The sequence below is a fragment of the Diprion similis genome, chromosome 13 (genome assembly GCF_021155765.1).
Source record: "Diprion similis isolate iyDipSimi1 chromosome 13, iyDipSimi1.1, whole genome shotgun sequence".
Classification (NCBI taxonomy): domain Eukaryota; kingdom Metazoa; phylum Arthropoda; class Insecta; order Hymenoptera; family Diprionidae; genus Diprion; species Diprion similis.
Genome location: NC_060117.1, coordinates 803,037 through 819,706, shown reverse-complemented (window position 1 = coordinate 819,706; position 16,670 = coordinate 803,037). Strand labels below are relative to the sequence as shown.

The following is a 16,670-nucleotide window of genomic DNA, read 5'->3' as shown; positions in this document are numbered from 1 at the left end:
CACGTCGCGATGACAGTTGTCAGTTCGGACAGCTGGCATTATATGCGCGTTAGAGTTGCGCGTGGAAGATCGGGATTCGCGTAGATATCGTGACCGAAATACGAAACAGGTGATGTCGAGTGGCTGCTGTAGGTAGTCTGGTGCCTTTCTGGGCTAATTAATTGACATTGCGAATCGGTAGGGTTTTTGATTAAACGGAGCGAGGCGCGGTTGGGCGCGGTGCTTGTGAGCTGCAAGGTGAAAATCGAGGCTGGTAGGTCCGGTCGTCGAGAGAGAGAGAGGGAGAAGAGAGAGAGAAAGAGAGAGAAAGAATCTTCAGCGAGAGAACGGAGCGACGCTCGTGATAACTAGGAGTTAAGATGAAGGATAAACAAACCAAGTGACGTGTGGCGAGACGCAAGGTGGTGTCCGGAAAGGTAGGTATGCGAATTTCGACTTCGCTTCGACGAACCCTCTGCTTTTACTACTCCGTTTATTACTCCTCATCCACGTAACCTAAAAACGCCTCGAAAAAAGAGTGTTTCGAAGTCGGCTGCGCGATCGATCGACGTCCCGACTTCCTCTCGCGAATCTTGGCACGGTTATTTTTATAATTCATGACTGACTGACTGAATAGCGCGGAGATCCTCCATCGGAGCTAACCTCGTCTAACCTAACCTAACCTCAACCTGAGGGAATATCTGGTTACGAAACTACTCTGAACGGATCTCACGGCAATCTTGATTCCGTACCGTTGATGCGATCGCGGCCGATAAAAGATGATTCGTTACCCACCTGAACATCATATTACAACGTTTTTACAGAGGATTCATTCGCCATGGCCTTTCCACCCCTCGTTAGCTCCACTCCACCGCCTCTCGACAACGTCGGCGATTACGACGACGACGAATTCGGGGATTTCACAGCCGGAGGTATCGACGGTAAGCTGAAGATTCTCCCAGTTGTTTTTTGATGTCTTGACGATAATTTTTCTTGCCAAAAAACAGTTCACATAATCATACTGAACTATTTCACAGGCCTTTCCATCGCCTCGGATTCACCAGCGAAGCGAATTACCCCAACGGCGACACCGATACCTTCCCAAACCGTGTCTCCAAAGCTGAACGGGTTTCCTGGTGCAAAAGTGAAGCACGGTACGGAGCTTCATTTGGAAGATGAGATCTTGACAGTGAATGAAAGTGCCGATATTGCCGCAGCAAATGACTCAGAGGCAAAGAATGGGAGGCTCGGCGAGAGTGGTGAAAATTCTAGGAGCGAAAAGGGGGAGACTGAAGATATCGGCGTCTTGGACAACGGAAGCGACGTGGTTCCACGGATAATTGACAAGAGCAATGCTGATCTCACGAGAAATGGGTCGACCGATAGCTGTGGCAGCAGCTTGGTGGATAGCCCGAAAAGTGACAGTGAGAGGGATGATTTGTCAAATAATTTAGAAATCAATGAGGATGTCGAACCTCCCAGTCTTGTCCTTGATGATCTGAGGTGTTTTCCGGACATTGTGCAAAATTTGGACGACACTTTTTGCGAGTACGGGGACTCCAAGGATCCCTCTCAGCCCCAAAATTTAGCCAAGGATCATCTAATCACAGAGTACAATCTGCCTGGTCTCAATGAAGGCATTGAAAAATTGGAAGAACATGTTCAAGTTGCTTGTAAAGAGAAAACTGACTACGAGGACGATAATTTTACTCAATTTATTTCATCCGATGAACTCCCTAGGGAAGAAAACTACTCAACTCCTGTATCTGAAGCTGGTTTCGCCCTCTTCTCTGCAGATACAAACACTGCTGCTACCGACAAGGAAGAGGAACAGATCGAAGTTAGATTTGGTGTTGGAAGTTTAGAGACTGAGGAAGAGAGAGAAGAGAGAAACGACAGAGAAACAAGGGTCGGTGATTCGATGGCAAATTTATACGCTGCGGAAAACGAGAGCGGCGTATTAGAGGGTAGTATACCCGAGTTATCATGGCCAAGCGATAAAATTTTGGCGAAAAGTCATCAGAACTTTGACGAAGTGTCCACTTTTGCCATGTATTCTCATTCAGAGGATAGAACATTAGAAGTCCAAGGTGATTCAGTGAATGAAATTCTGCGGCAAAAATTGGAGAGAGACGAGGATGATTTCAAGCCTGATTTTGGATCGGAAGATGTGGAAACGACTCGGGAAGTCAAGACAGATGTGCAGCTAGTCAGCAGTAACCAGGGAGACGATGATTTTGGGGATTTTGACGACTTTGCCGACTTTTCAAGTGCCCCTGTACCCACAATGGTGACTGAAGTTCCTGAGTGGAGTTCGGCTGTGGACAAACAGCCTGAGGATGCAAAGTTCGATGATTTTGGTGACTTTGAGAACTTTGGCGAGTTTGAGTCTCCGACGGTTGAATTCCAGACGCCTGATATTGGCTTCCGAGAATCGATTGCCAGGATTGAGAACAAAAACGTGAGCTGAAAATTCACGTTTCTAATTTATGATATCGTGTTTCATACTTGAACCATTTATCTTATCTTTCCAGGCGGCGAACAAGATAGAAGATATAATTACAAACATGTTTCCGATTGTGCCGAAAATCGAGGATACGGAATTGAATGGTCTCATTCAAAAGTCGGATAAGGTTTGGCAGGGTGTAAAGAGCATCGAAGAGACCAGTGCCCTTGCTTATCACTGGTCGAATAGCGCTAGCAATAATGTTCTGCTTAGTGCGCTCGGCATTGACTCGAGGAACATCGTAAGTATAAGAATTCAGAAACACGTTAATCGACACCAGCTATTAAAGCACAATTATTGATCTAACAAAATATAAACATTGAAATGTTTCAGCTCTTTGGCCCGAGATGGAACCACAACATTCCAAGATTTGCTGCCAATCTGGGCTTCACGCCGTTGGAGCCGGTCAAAGCTTCTAGCGACGTGCAGCAGCCGTTATCGTCGTCGAATGGAAAGCCACAAAGTTCACCCACCTCGGAAGTAAGCAGCTTTGTAAGCCAATTCTAATTCAATAAAGAACATCAGCCTAGTCTGAACGGGATGTCACTGATAAATCAATATCTTGTCAATTATCTGCGCAGGAAGTTCCCGCTGCCCAGTTTGACTGGAACAGTTCCGGCCTGGTGAATCCACTGGATGCAAGTGAGTCACGAAAATCGTATAAGTTGATTATTTCTTGATAGAAAGATGAATCGCTTGCGTAAACTGAGTATTTTCCCGAATCGTTTTCCACGCTTGTTAACGCCAAAAGAGAGAACAAATTTTATCAATGGAGTTTCAGTGATAAGTAAGCGATTGTCAATCTTTCGTTGTAAATAATTTATTAACGAAAGTTTGTTGTTGATTTTTCACCCGTCCTGTGCTTTCCTCCCTCCTGATCTCTCTGTTTTAAAACCTCTGTACATAACGCCCCGCTTTCCTGACCCCTGTTTGTTGATTTATTCACAAAAATTTTGCCGCCGTACACACAGGCGGAGGGCTGTCTGCCCTTCTCCCGCTGGATTTGTTGTGCCCTTTTGATCCCCTCCTGACGCCTCACTGCTCTATACACTCCGAATCCTATCACCATCACGCCGCTTGTACCAGGAGCTCCATATACTACTGTAAGTGTTAAGCTAGCGTCACACACATAAAAAAAAAAAAGAAAAAGAACAAGTTATAGATACATTTCCCAGCACTTTGTTAGCGCTTATTTAGAAAATGAAACATGCGATAGCTGAAAATCTAAATGACACGGCTTTAAAAACCATTGATACAGGTATATTTTTTTTTTTACTTTTCCACCGATATTCACGTCTGTTTGGCATTTTTTATAGATGGAACGGATCAGGCGACGGTGCAGAAAACGAGTCAACATCATTCCTCTGATCCTTTCCATAGTCCTTTGAAGCCGTCCAAGTCGCTTCAGCAAGCTAAAATAATTGAACCTTTGCCTGGACCGAGCCTCACTGACTGGAACAGAAGAATGGAAGCTGATAGCGGTTCGAGGGCAAAGCAGGGAACGCAAAAGCCTTCGGGGAGAACATCCGCACAGATCAGCGCCAAGCCGTCGTTAGGACAAAGCAGCTTGTTGTCAGGAAGTAGAAGCGAGTCGACAGGGCAAGGAGAATCTAGTAAGGTGGAATCATTCAAATTAGAAAATAGTAGAAAATCATTGGTGAACCGAAGAGACAATGCAGTTCAGCAGGAGAATATCGTCATGGATAGGTTCGGCAGGCCTATGACCGTCAGGCAAGAGACTGTTAAAGTGTTGAAGCAGCTGCCCGACCTGTCGTTCCTCAGTGCTAGAACGTTGATGTATAATCCAGAGCAAAAGCAAATCGTCCAGGATCTCGGTGCTATGATTAATCGAAAAATGCCCGGCTGAGTAACGTCGGTCTGAACGATAGTTTGAAAGGAAAATGAATAAGTAAATATAAATACGAAATTGAAAAAAAAATAAGTCAAAAACAAACAGAGAAACACATGCGATTGACGATGGATTCGCGAATATGGGTAAATATTCACAATGGACTTACCATCAATCAATAGAATCGAAAAAGTGTATGCGCTCCTGCTATCTCCTTTCAAACTTGCGTTCAGACCAAATAAAAACTTCAAAAAAAAAAAAGACAAAACACACATGCCTATGGTTCTCGCTTCGTTCTTCCGTATTATCTATATGTAAGTGAGTGATGAAGGAAAAAAAAATTTCATGATAAATACTATAAAAATATACAGGAACCGTGCTGCGTAAAAACATGGGAAATATTCTGTGACATTCCGATATAAAAATAAATCTACGTTTTTTTTTTTAATTCCTGTGATCTTGACCTATTGTTTTAATAATGTCAATATTGATAATAATAATCATAATTCGCAAGCAATCCTACTTTGTTTACTGGTTCGAGCAAAATTAAACGCAAGAGTTTAATTCCGCTCTCAATTCATACCATACATTTGTTGCGTATCAAGTATTGTATAGTTATATCATGTACACATTGTTGTGTGATAAGGCGTGTTGACAGTGCTGCGAATTATAAAGCGTATGAATTGTTACTTGAGTTATTTTGACAAGTCAAACTCATCAGTTATAATAGTACTAATTTGTAGCCGTCGATAGATAGAATGATACAGAAATTTACAAGCTGATTCATGGACTTTTAGCGGTCTTAATCTTAATCTTAATCAAAGATATCATAGCCATTGCCTAGTCTCTACAATTTTCTTTTCCCCTCGATTTCTAGCTAAGTGCTAATTTTTCTGACATATCGAATACTCGTATGCTTCATTTTTGTCATTGTAACTGCTACTGGTGAAATTGAAAATTAGATAGTAGTTTTAGAAACGTCAGTTTTATAAAAAAAAAAAAAAAAATATTCAACAAAACCAAGCATAATAGCATCGTAAAAGAAACATTTGGAATAAATTTAATATTTTGCATTGTTTAAGTGAAGTCGAAATCAATAATAATTCTCTTCTCCGTACAGATATAGATAGTATTTGATAAACATATGGCTAAGAATTTGCAAGTCAATTAAATTTTATATTGACTAGACGACTATTTGTGGGTAACGGTTTATCTTAAATCAAGGAAAAAAGTTACGCTAATAAAAAGCAACAATTGATAAAATATTAGGATTTCGCATCATCGTGTAGCTTGAGGTTTTATACAGAAAAGCAACTGGAAGTTATAACAATGTACTTAAAGAAATAGTAATAATAGTAACAACGTCATTTTCAATTGAAGTTAGTTACATTAACTGAATACCTATTAAACATAGGGCTATAATCATTATTGAAGTTATTCTTTATTTATTAACACATATTGTAATATATATTTTATGTAAAATATTGTGGATACATTATAACTATTAATGCATAAAAGTAAATCGACATTGTTGCAGAATTTTGCCGGTTTCTTGTCTCATTTTTAGCTCCGTGTGGGCCAGACTACACTACACAAAGTATACTTTGATATTCGTCACCTTCTATAAACTTAATCCGCAAGGAAGTTAATGACTAAAATCAAATCGTACAAAATGACAAAAATAAAAAGTGAACTTTTTTCAATGGCTTTAAAACAATATTAAATTTCAACATATTATGGTTAAGAAAATCGAGGATTAAGTGGATTATTGTATCCTTAATTTATACGTGAAACCGCATCCTCGTGCAACCAAATTTTGAAAAGCCCGCGATATGCTCGATAACCGAAACGGTAGAATGAACTGAACCAGAACCGGACCAAACCTGCGTGAAATACGCTGCGCGTACAAGTGAAATGCGTAAATACAATCAAATCCGCCCAATGCAACGGACAAAGTTGAAAGTATATCGGTAAAACGACTATATAACAAAAAAGCCAGTGTTTTGCGACGGAAATACAGTGAGAAGATACAGTAGCGGCTTCATATTATGAGTGTTCGAAGTCTTCTTCCACCCCGCGGAGCTACTGCGAGTGGTTAAAAACATAAGCAAATTAGGTTATGCACGTCCTTCCTGCTTTGTTTTGTTGTGACGCGTATGCGGTTGCGTGCTCGTTTACTCCCGCGGATTTTGCTCACGTCAAACTCGCCGCTGTTCATGTAAATTAGCGCTTACTCCACGTTGCGAAAAAAATTTTAATATTCACCGCGTTTAACAATGTCACGCGATGATGTCCTCGTTACGAGAGTCACGCGCAGCCAGGAGAAAAAGAAAGACGCAATCTTATCCGGCAAGGGCGACACGGATAAGCCAGAGACTAACCGAGCGCCAAATAAGTTTTTCAAGAGCAAAACACTGCGCCTTGCGCCTAAAAAGCACGTGATGCAGAGAACTATGCCGAAACGGGCAACGAGATTGAATAAAATTAAGAATAACGATTCCGGTGAGTTTGTGCCGCCCATGAAGCAGCCCACACTGTCAGAGTCCTTTGCACGGGCCTCTGTGCGTGGTAGACTCAGACCTCGCAAGGAGGTTAAAAACTATTGTGACGCTTCTCTTTTGGCGAAAAGCATCTCGCCAGACAAGAGGAAGAGTATTGTTTTGCTGGAGAAAATTGATTCCAACAAAGGAACCGACAAGGCGCCTGTTTATAAATCTGTCAAAACAACGGATAAAGATTCCGAGGGTAAGGAGAGCGTCTATGAATTTGACTTCGACGCCAATGATCCCGAGGAAAGAGTCAAGACTAACGTCAAGGGAAAAAAGAAACGAGCTCCGAGGAAGGCAGCGACTGTTAAGAAGAAAAAAGCTCGCACCAAAAGTGTCGTCGAGAAACCTAAGGAGCCACCTAAAGAGCAGACAAAGGTTTCCGAGCCCTCCGAGTGTCCAATGCCAGGTAACGAAGGTGCAGCAAATGTAGTTGATTTACCAGTTGCTTCAACTGATGTGGAAACTGAAGAAGAGCGACTGAAAATAACTTTAGAGACCGAAGATGGTCCTCGTGATTTACCGACAAACAAGAATGTTCCGTCGAAAAGTCCTGAGCCGAGAATAACATGTGTGGAAAAACTAACGGGAGACCGAAAAGTCAGCTTCAAGCCAAGTCTGTCGAGAACAGGGCAAAACTCTACGAAGTTCAACCCGTTCAGGTCTACGCTGTCAGTATTTAGGCCACGACCTACGTTGAATACTCAAGAAATGATGAACCACTCTTTGCTGAATAAATCATTGTCGCCGATAAAGAATGAGACGGAGCACTTTGACCCTGCTAGTCCATGGCGACCACCAACGACAAACGAGTTGTTCAGTGTTAAACGAGTGATGCAAAGTACGCCCCAGCCTCGACGGATCACGTCCACGTCTTCGAGTGTAGATTTCAGGCGGGTTCACAGGATCTGTGAAAATGACGAGAACACGGAAAATGTCGAGCCTACCAGGAGTAGTACCAGTCCTGCGAGTAGGCAGGGTGAAAACAAGACGGTGAAACCCTTGGGGGTCAGAACGTCGAATGCAGAGAATATTCAGGCTGGCCCAAATATATCAGGCGATGCATCCAGGCTCGGAGGAACAAGGCTCTTTGCCCAATCCTTGAATCATGCTGAAAGGAAAGTGAATACAGGTTTTGGGGACAGGCTCTACAAGTCGCCGATTAAAAATGATAAAGCAATCGGCGGAAATGGCTTAAGGAGAAAAAATCAAGAGATTCTTCGACCCGTCACACACGACGATGAAAATTTGCCACCCAGAGAAGATGTGAAACTCATGAAGCAGTCGAAGCTAAACTCCTTTCTCAACATCGACGAGATGCCTGAAAGCGTGACAATAAATACAAGCCATGGTATATTCGGAGATTCCGTTGCTACGCCAGCAATCAGTGAACAAACTCTGAAAATTCCACGACCGGCTGAAATTGAAAATTGTTTTGGTTTTGACGACGATTATTCCAGCACTCAAGTGACTCCTAGCAAATTTGACACGAAACAGGACAGAACCCCTGTCAAAAAGCTATTTGAACGTCTGAAGGGTAGAGTTTTGTCTACGGAAAAGGATCCGTCTGTAAAAACAGCGAGGATATCGCTGGGAGAAATTAAGAACACCTTGTACCCGAGAAAAGAGACAAAGATTGAGAATATAGAATCTAGAAATGACAAGAAAAGGAAAAAGGAATTGGAGATAAACGCAATCAATGATCCGAGAAACCAGGTCGCTGACGTGAGGCCAACCGATGCCTCTAATGCTGTTAAATTCACTGACACGTTCGATGTACTCTCGGAAAGTGCACCAGGACAAGAAACTGACAAGTCGCTGGATGCTGAAATTTCGTTGTTTGCAGACATGGAACCTGTTCATTTTACAAAGGTACGGTGTTTTTTTAATTTTTTCATCCTTCTTTCCAGTTTCTTAACATGTAATTGAATAAATTGATGAATAAAAATTTGTATTTCTCCTCAGCCTCCCAGAAGATCCTACGCAAAAAAGAGAGAACGCATACGTTACTGGTCGTCAGAGGAGGAGGACGACGAGTTGGAGGATCACGTCGAGAACCCGACGCACAAGAAAAAGAAGCGACAGAAATTGACGAAAGTTGCACAGATTGAAAACAAGAAAATTGAAGAGTGGGTGAAGAGCGTCAACGACACTTTCCGAGAGATAGATGAATTCGACTTGGTAGTCGAGAAAGCACCGTGAAACACCAACGAAACCCTACAATAAGTATTTAAGATTCACAAATTTTTCTCATCATTTTATAAGCTCAAGTTTTTACTACCACTATAGCGGATAAATTCTGACTTGATAACAAAGCGCGCGGTTACGCCGTACTTGCACAAATCTTGCGCGAGCATGCTGAAAAACCGAATTCGTCCTGTAAAAGTTAATTTATTCGTAGGCAAGAAAGACACGAGGAGGGATTCAGTTTCGAAAATGCATTGTTTAATGTACATATCATAGAAATATTTTTAAAGGATACAGATTTCATATTGCCGTTTATAGCTATAAAAAAAATTGCGCGGTTTCCATGTAAAAAAAATTTTACTGTAGCTTCTTATACTGATATTCTTACGACCCGAGGCCTTTGCTAAAATTACCTGGATTGATGGTTACAAATACGAATGACTTATATTTCTACGGAGTATATTAAATTCTCTAATTATCGTTATCGGTACTACTGTGGTATATCAAAAAATTAATATAAATCTACATATTATTACAGTAAAGAAAGAAAAAACTATCACTGCTGGTTAATTGCTTTAACGATTAAAATTTAGTTGATGAATACAGACATATGGATAAGTATAATTAAACAATGGTGTGCGTGTAAATAACGTCAATTTTATTTTATGCAATATAACAATTAGTAGACAGAGTAAATATTGTCAAATAAAATATAACATGACAAAAAATTAATCCTGACAAAAAATTAATCCTGACCATCTTAAAGGAATGTCCATCTCACTCTGCACCGTGATTGGCTGAGCATTATAAGATCCACAGCCAATCACGACGCAGATTGTATAGTGTCGTTATCTGTTACTGCAGTAGATGATACAGAGGATCGTGTTCTCCGCACGTCATGCGGGTTGCCTGCGCACGATCCGCGCAGGCGTATTTTTTTTACAAATAATGCGACGCAGTTCGCATAAATATAAAAAGCGGCAGCACCGTTCAGCTGATCGGCGGCGCCGTCAACGGAGGAATATCGAAAACTCGACAAAATCAGTTGTAATCTTATGGCGCGCGCGTGTGTGTGTGTGGGTGTGCGCGAGTGTATTTATTTTTGACAATTGTAGCCTGGGATTGTGGCGGACAACGCAGGCATCATCTGCTGATCCGCCGTTCCGAGAGCGAAGACAAAAGAAGGCGACGAGAGTATGTCGAAAAGCGGCTAGAGAATCGGAACTGCCGTTCCTCGTCGGTGGCAAGTGATCGTTGATAATTTCCATTCCTTAATCGTAAAACGAGATTATCAACTGCGGGAATGAGATCGTCAGAATCGTGAGTCGTAAATCGGCCGTCCAGCGGCGAGGAGGGAGATTCGGTGAAGCCCGAGAATTGATAGTCGTAGCTGAGAAATCAGCGCTCGGTAAGCTGAAGAACAGGGAAAAGTGTGTCTGTGGCAAAGTTCGAAGAGCCGTGAAGACTGTGCGCTGTGATATCGGCGAATATCAGCGGTGCGAGTACCTCGGCCTCACCTCGTATGGCTCAGGGTAAAATATGGCCACGGTATACGAGAGCCCGTTCCTTTCGAACAGGCTTCGCCAGATCGAGGAGAGATACGAGGAGCCGACTACGTTCGGTCGTTGCGACTGCACCAGCTACAGCTACCTCGCCCTCAGCGTCGTCCTCTTCGCCGTCGGCACGGCGATAACGATTCTTGCCCTCGGCGACGTCGCGAACGGCTACATATTCTCACAGCTAGGACACATGTGGCTCGTAGGACCGATATTCATATGCTCCGGCCTTATGGTTGCCGTTAAATGCATGCTATACCTCAGACGAAAATCCGTCATACAGATGATATATCATCAGCGGCAACTATTCCGAGTGAGTATAACAATTCGACGTATTTTCATTTTCAACACTGTGATCCAATCGCGGTGCATAATTACCATCCATGAGGCTGAAGTTAGTGACGTTAGCGCAACGAAACATTACGGGGAAGAGAAAACTACTGTTTGGAGTGGCCAAGTTTTCAAAATATCAATTTCATTTGCCATATTTACAATTTACTGCATCTCGGAGATTACTACAAGTAGGAAATAACGACTTATCCAAAACACGAATCACTGTGATAACGTTACTAACTTCAGATAAGCTTGTTGTGTTTCAACGATTTGGTTTTTCAAAACACGATTATCTTTTGTTTTGTTACCATTTTTACTCAACTTCAGACAATGAGTGATTCCGAAGGTGCGAAGTATGCAACGGTTTTTTTTCCTAAACATGCATCATTACCGCAACGTTGCTAACTTCATCCTAATATTTATCTTCGTGATTTCTAATCTTGGTCCAGATAACCAACCGTCGTAATCGGGACGCGCGCGTGCGTGTGTGTGTGCGCGTGTGTGTGCGCGTGTGTGCGTGTAACGTGTCGCGTGCTTTAATCGCGATTTCTCCTTTCGAATTGCAATAAAACAAGAAAAAAAATTATACGAAATTGAGACGAAAGTTCCACGGTCGAGACAGCTGAAACAGAGGTCTAATGTAAGAGTCGTAAAATTTTATCATATTGAAATAAGTAACGTTATCATTGTGACAATTCATGCCGAGGAAAAGTCATTATTTCTCTATTTTGGAATTATCTGAAATTCAGTAAACCGTAATAAAACAAAACACACTTATAATCTGAAATCTCAATTCCTTCAAAATCATTGTAAAATTAAGAGAATAGCCATCTTTTCCCCAATGTTTCGTTACGATGACACAACGTCGTAGTTGATTTACGGCTCCAAGCTATGAGCAAATTATATGCGCATATTACGGTATTTTCAGATATCAGTTACACACTGCACGCCGCATCTTCGGCAGCCACGATCTTCAAAACCTTTGAGCTCATACTTCATGTGTAGCACTTGTTTCTCGACTTGTTTACATAAGCACCTGTCGTGCTGTTGCATGCTTGTTACCGTATCTCTTCTCCGTGTTAGGTGACTAACAATGCGATATGTAATTTGGAGCTTGGAATTTAGTCCAGTCAATTGGTACAGATAATGCACTGAGACGTTGTCGCCGATGTGTTTGCCTCGATTGTTCGAAGAAGTTGAAGAATCGCTACTTTTCCTAGTTCCCTCTGTCTCTGATGAAAAACTTTTCTCCAAGTCCCCGATAAACAGGAACAACGCCGGCTGGTATTCAGCTCTGTTCAATTTCTCTTATCAACGGCAATAGCTATCAATAACTAATATTACGTCATCAATTGTACCCTATTAGAACGGAAGATCGCTTCGTCAGAATTCACTCCTCGCCCTCCTGCTGTGTGCAATTCCTTCAATCTATAACTAGTTTAATCATCGCTACTCAAGGAATGAAATATCTGAACGACTCTTTCGACCAATCGAAATTCCTCGAGTCTTTGAGGGGTCAAATTCAATGCAAATCAAAAGACTCGCTGCTATCAATAGAACTTTTCCTTTATTACATATTCAAAGAGTACAAATTTTTCAAGATGACAATTTTAAATTTTATTTTCTAACATTACTTTCATTCTCGCCGAAGATTCCGAGACATATTTCAACTAGCGACGTACATATACCAGATCGCGATAGTGGGTCACATATAAACAATTAGTTGCATTTGTATATTCAAATTGTACAGTCAGTTGAAGTTAGGAGACGTTTAAAAATACAATATAAAAGTATCAGTGACAGGGATAAAGCGAGAATAACAAGAGAGACCGATAAATCATGAATATATTTCATGGTCACACAATGAATTGTTGTTATTGTTACCGGTACGTGGGAAGTCACCTGTGACGTTTGTTTTCTAACAAAGAAACAAATGCACAGCCATGCTAAAAGGTATCGGATTCAGGAACAGCAGTAGCAGTAGATTATGTGCAAAATTTAGGTCATTTTTAATTTTAAATTGCCTGAAAAGAAGAGTAAGAAAAAGTCGCCGTTGAGTTCACTTGACTAAATTTGGCCAAACAACTAGGTGTATTTACCTTCTGGCGTTGTCATGTGAAAAATATTTGTCTCGGTTAAATATAAAAAGAAGCAACAGTAGCAGCCGCAGCAGCAGCAGCAGCAGAAGAAGGAGGGCGAAGAGGTGGAGGAGAAAGAGAATCAGGAGAAGAGGAAAAAGTAAAAGGCGACAAATTGTCTGCTTTTTTTGCTCTTCAAAATTTATTTCCGTTACTTTCGGATATTGTTGAAATGTCTTGCAATATTCATTGTAAAAAACAATTTCTTTGAAAATTAACTCGGCCAAAGTAATTTTAAAAAATGATGAATAATCGTTGTAAGTTAAGGAAATTAATTAGTCACGAACAGAAGTGGTCACAGAGTTTTCCTCTTGGATGGTTTTTTTTCTCTTTTCCGTGCATTATCGTCCTACTGTGTGATAAATTCCATGTAAATTGTGAACTCGTTAAGTTTCTGATAACAGTCGGAAATTTTATTACTTCACTTTTACATATTCTATCGAATTCAAGCCGCATCTAATCACCATGAAATCTCATTAAAATCGTACATCCTAAGCAATAGGGAAAAAAAAAAAAAAAACGCAATGCTTACAGCATTTACAGGAGCTGGCCGGCGCTCAGGCGGTAAATGGGTCTGGCACAGGAACCCCTGGTCCACCCCCGTACGAGGTCATCACCCAGGGACAAGGTCCGAGCGAGCTGCCACCTCCTTCGTACGCCGAAGCTGTTGCCCTTCTTCAGCAAGCAGGTGTCCAAGGTAAACACTGTCTTAGCTATTTTGTTGCACACATATTAAATATAATCTGGCAAAGAAAACTTTTACCAAATTCACAAAGCTATAAAATTGTTGATTCAATTCCTAGCGTTTGTGAGTCGACAACCGAAATTTAGGGCAATCATACAGACGGTATTAAATCAGCCTCAAGAATAATTTCGCGTGTTTACTTACCCTCATTCTTTTTTTCTTATCAATTCTCTTACATCACCGATGCTTCGTTGGTCGGCTTATTTTGTCTTGTTATAATTGTTTTTTTTTTCTTTGTCTTTTATTATCCTCCTTCTCAGATTAGATAAAAATTATTACTTCCAAGTGTATTACCAAAAATAATTGAAATAATTTTCTTGTCTCCTGGTGGCATTATTTTCGTTAATCACGTATATTGCGAAACAAATAAGAAATATCTGGAGTTTCCCTGTTATCATATTATACAAGTGCGCCAGCATTCCTACTGGCTTGTTTGTTTGAATACAATGTTAGAAATGAAACCTATTTCACACCTCTCGGCCAACTGCTTCTAAGTGTCTAGACAGATGTGTTTGATCTTCGTCGTACAAGAGTGTTGTTACCTGTAACGAACAGTATAAGGATAAGCAAACATATCGATGATGCTAAGGTTGCATTTGAGACTCGGTCTTATTTCACTTCTTTTTTTCTTTTTCCCTTTTCTTTTCTTCTCTATGTTGTTACACTAATAAAATTATTATTATTGATGTTTTGACGCGTAGAACAACGAAGAGAAAAATAGGTTCATGGCTTTCTCGCGTGTTTTTATTCCGTACAGCTAATTTACAGTGTTTACTCGATCATGTGCCTATGAGCCACTGGTTAATGCAACTCTACACGTCCAATTTCGTGTGGAGATGAGAGAAACGATATATATATCATATGATGATAATAATATCATCGCCACATAGGTATAAATGCAAGAGTAAAACATATCTACCTATATACACGTGCGATTTGTATCAGTGCCAGACTTTTTTGTTTTTAAATTTGCGGTTTTTCTATTTTAGATGACAAGCTGCCTGGAGTTGCGACATCCTGTACCTCGGTAGCAGTGGGCGAGGCGGGAAGAACCAAGCCCTGAATAATCCACATCGGGATTCACTCTTTTGTGAATATCGGATTGCATTGTGTGTCGCTGCTTCCTGCTTCGATTGGATAGTCGGTACATGGGGAAAAAAAAAAGAAACAGAAAAAAAGTACGAAAGCACCTTTTGTATTGGTACACAGCTCGGAACTGAATGGAGACTGTCGTTGTCTCTGTTGCGGACAATTTGTCGACCTTCACTTATTGCTGGCTGGCTGGTGCCGGTGGTGAGTATTTCACATTCTCTCTGCTGGCAAACTACTAATTCTACGATATGTGTGAGACGATGACTTTGTTCTTCACATATCTTCCAAAGAGAGTCGGTTAGGCGGACTGAGAAATCGATCGTTTCCCTTATTTGTGACGTTTTTTTTCTTCCTTCTGTTTACCAAATGACAAAAATACCTTCCAAATAATGTTTTCTAAGACTGTCGAATCGTGCCCTCTTCCCGCGAACTTTTATCGCCATCTTTACATTATCCCCAATCAATTTGATTGGCTTTTCCTTGCCCAAGCCTAGAAGCATACTTTGATTTCATCCCCATTACCTATCCTGTCATTATAAACCACAATCTTAATCATTACGATGGAACGGATCTAACGAAACAAAAAACATACGCGTCATTTCATGTTAATCCATGAAAATTGTCATATACCAAAACTTATTGTCGGTGCTAATTCATTCGCGTTACTCATGGTATCTTCAAATCATAATTATAATGGTTATGATAATGATAATAACGATATCGACTAGGTTTATAAGTTTCGTATTGTCTGCGTAGCTGAGGAAACTCGGAAGCTTGAAATATCGTTGGAGTAATAATAATAACAATAATAATAAAAATAACAATGACAAGAACGAGAGGAAGCATAGCGTTAAGCGTGCGTCAGACACCTCAGGATACCCTTCTTGTGGATCTAATGATAATGATAACGGTAATAATAATAACTACAATAACCATCGACGATCGATTTAACTAGTTAATACGATCAAAACTGTTGCCTTCTACAAGATAGGTAAACAAATTTAAATTAGGTATGCATGTATACCTATACTTTTGTTATGATCCCACGTCTGATGCTTGTGTAATGTCACTGCACGTGATCCGTACAGAAGTATAATATCTCTAGACTTTTCAAATTATTTGCGCTACTTATGTCGCTAGAAATGGGGGATGAAAATATTATTTTCCTTTGGTAATTGTTTTTTTTTTTTCATTTTTATTTTCTTTTTTTACGTTCGTCAAGTTATCGTACAATTTTTAACCCGATCAGCATATGTGCCGCTGCCGTATGTATTTGCTTAAAGCGTCGTTTACTTAACTTGTATTACTTTCAGGCGTCCAAAGGCAGCTTCTGCTTGTTTTTCTTTTTTCTTTCTTATTTTACTTACGAATGCACACCTTGACGATGCCGAAGTTTTCCAAACCTTTCAAACTTAATTTTAATTTAAACGGGTTGAAGAGAATGTCTAATGATCGTGAGCAGGGAGAGAAAAAGACGTGTAACAAGGGTGAAAAAATAAGCAGTCGACGGATTTTCAATATCAAACAAATCGGTTTTTGCCGGAAAAAAAAAAAAAAAAGAAAAGAAATTGTTGCTTTTCCCTAGCATCCGGTAAAGTTTAATAAGCTTGTTTTTTAATCGAATTATTCTTGCCAAATTCACATTTAATTGCTTATTGTTTCCTATTATAAGATAATCCATCATTTTATACTTTTCGATGGATGAAATTTTACCAGAAAAAAGAATTTACTTGAAATTT

The 16,670-nt window shown here is 40.5% G+C and overlaps 3 protein-coding genes across 7 annotated transcripts; all 3 read left to right on the top strand.

Moving 5' to 3' along the window:
- The first annotated feature begins 258 nt into the window (after nucleotides 1–258).
- On the top strand, nucleotides 259–5,856 carry LOC124413996 (aftiphilin). 4 transcript variants are annotated; one of them, XM_046894842.1, is made up of 8 exons: nucleotides 259–416; nucleotides 804–920; nucleotides 1,017–2,440; nucleotides 2,514–2,726; nucleotides 2,819–2,965; nucleotides 3,067–3,127; nucleotides 3,457–3,588; nucleotides 3,802–5,856. In XM_046894842.1, exons 2-8 carry the CDS (start codon nucleotides 818–820, stop codon nucleotides 4,350–4,352), a joined length of 2,631 nt encoding a protein of 876 aa, XP_046750798.1. In that variant the 5' UTR covers nucleotides 259–416; nucleotides 804–817; the 3' UTR covers nucleotides 4,353–5,856. The 4 variants fall into 4 exon arrangements, with proteins under 4 accessions (XP_046750798.1, XP_046750797.1, XP_046750799.1 ...); XM_046894841.1 differs by having other exon boundaries at nucleotides 259–420; XM_046894843.1 differs by having other exon boundaries at nucleotides 259–424.
- A 403-nt stretch (nucleotides 5,857–6,259) lies between these two features.
- On the top strand, nucleotides 6,260–9,198 carry LOC124413999. The gene is made up of 2 exons (XM_046894847.1): nucleotides 6,260–8,752; nucleotides 8,846–9,198. Exons 1-2 carry the CDS (start codon nucleotides 6,611–6,613, stop codon nucleotides 9,080–9,082), a joined length of 2,379 nt encoding a protein of 792 aa, XP_046750803.1. The 5' UTR covers nucleotides 6,260–6,610; the 3' UTR covers nucleotides 9,083–9,198.
- Nucleotides 9,199–10,116: 918 nt separating this feature from the next.
- Nucleotides 10,117–15,507, top strand: LOC124414007. Of its 2 annotated transcripts, none has more exons than XM_046894855.1 (3): nucleotides 10,117–10,936; nucleotides 13,638–13,791; nucleotides 14,829–15,507. In XM_046894855.1, the coding sequence occupies exons 1-3, from the start codon at nucleotides 10,607–10,609 to the stop codon at nucleotides 14,900–14,902; spliced, it is 558 nt and encodes a 185-aa protein (XP_046750811.1). In that variant the 5' UTR covers nucleotides 10,117–10,606; the 3' UTR covers nucleotides 14,903–15,507. The 2 variants fall into 2 exon arrangements, with proteins under 2 accessions (XP_046750811.1, XP_046750810.1); XM_046894854.1 differs by having other exon boundaries at nucleotides 10,121–10,936; nucleotides 13,629–13,791.
- The last annotated feature ends 1,163 nt before the right edge of the window (nucleotides 15,508–16,670 follow it).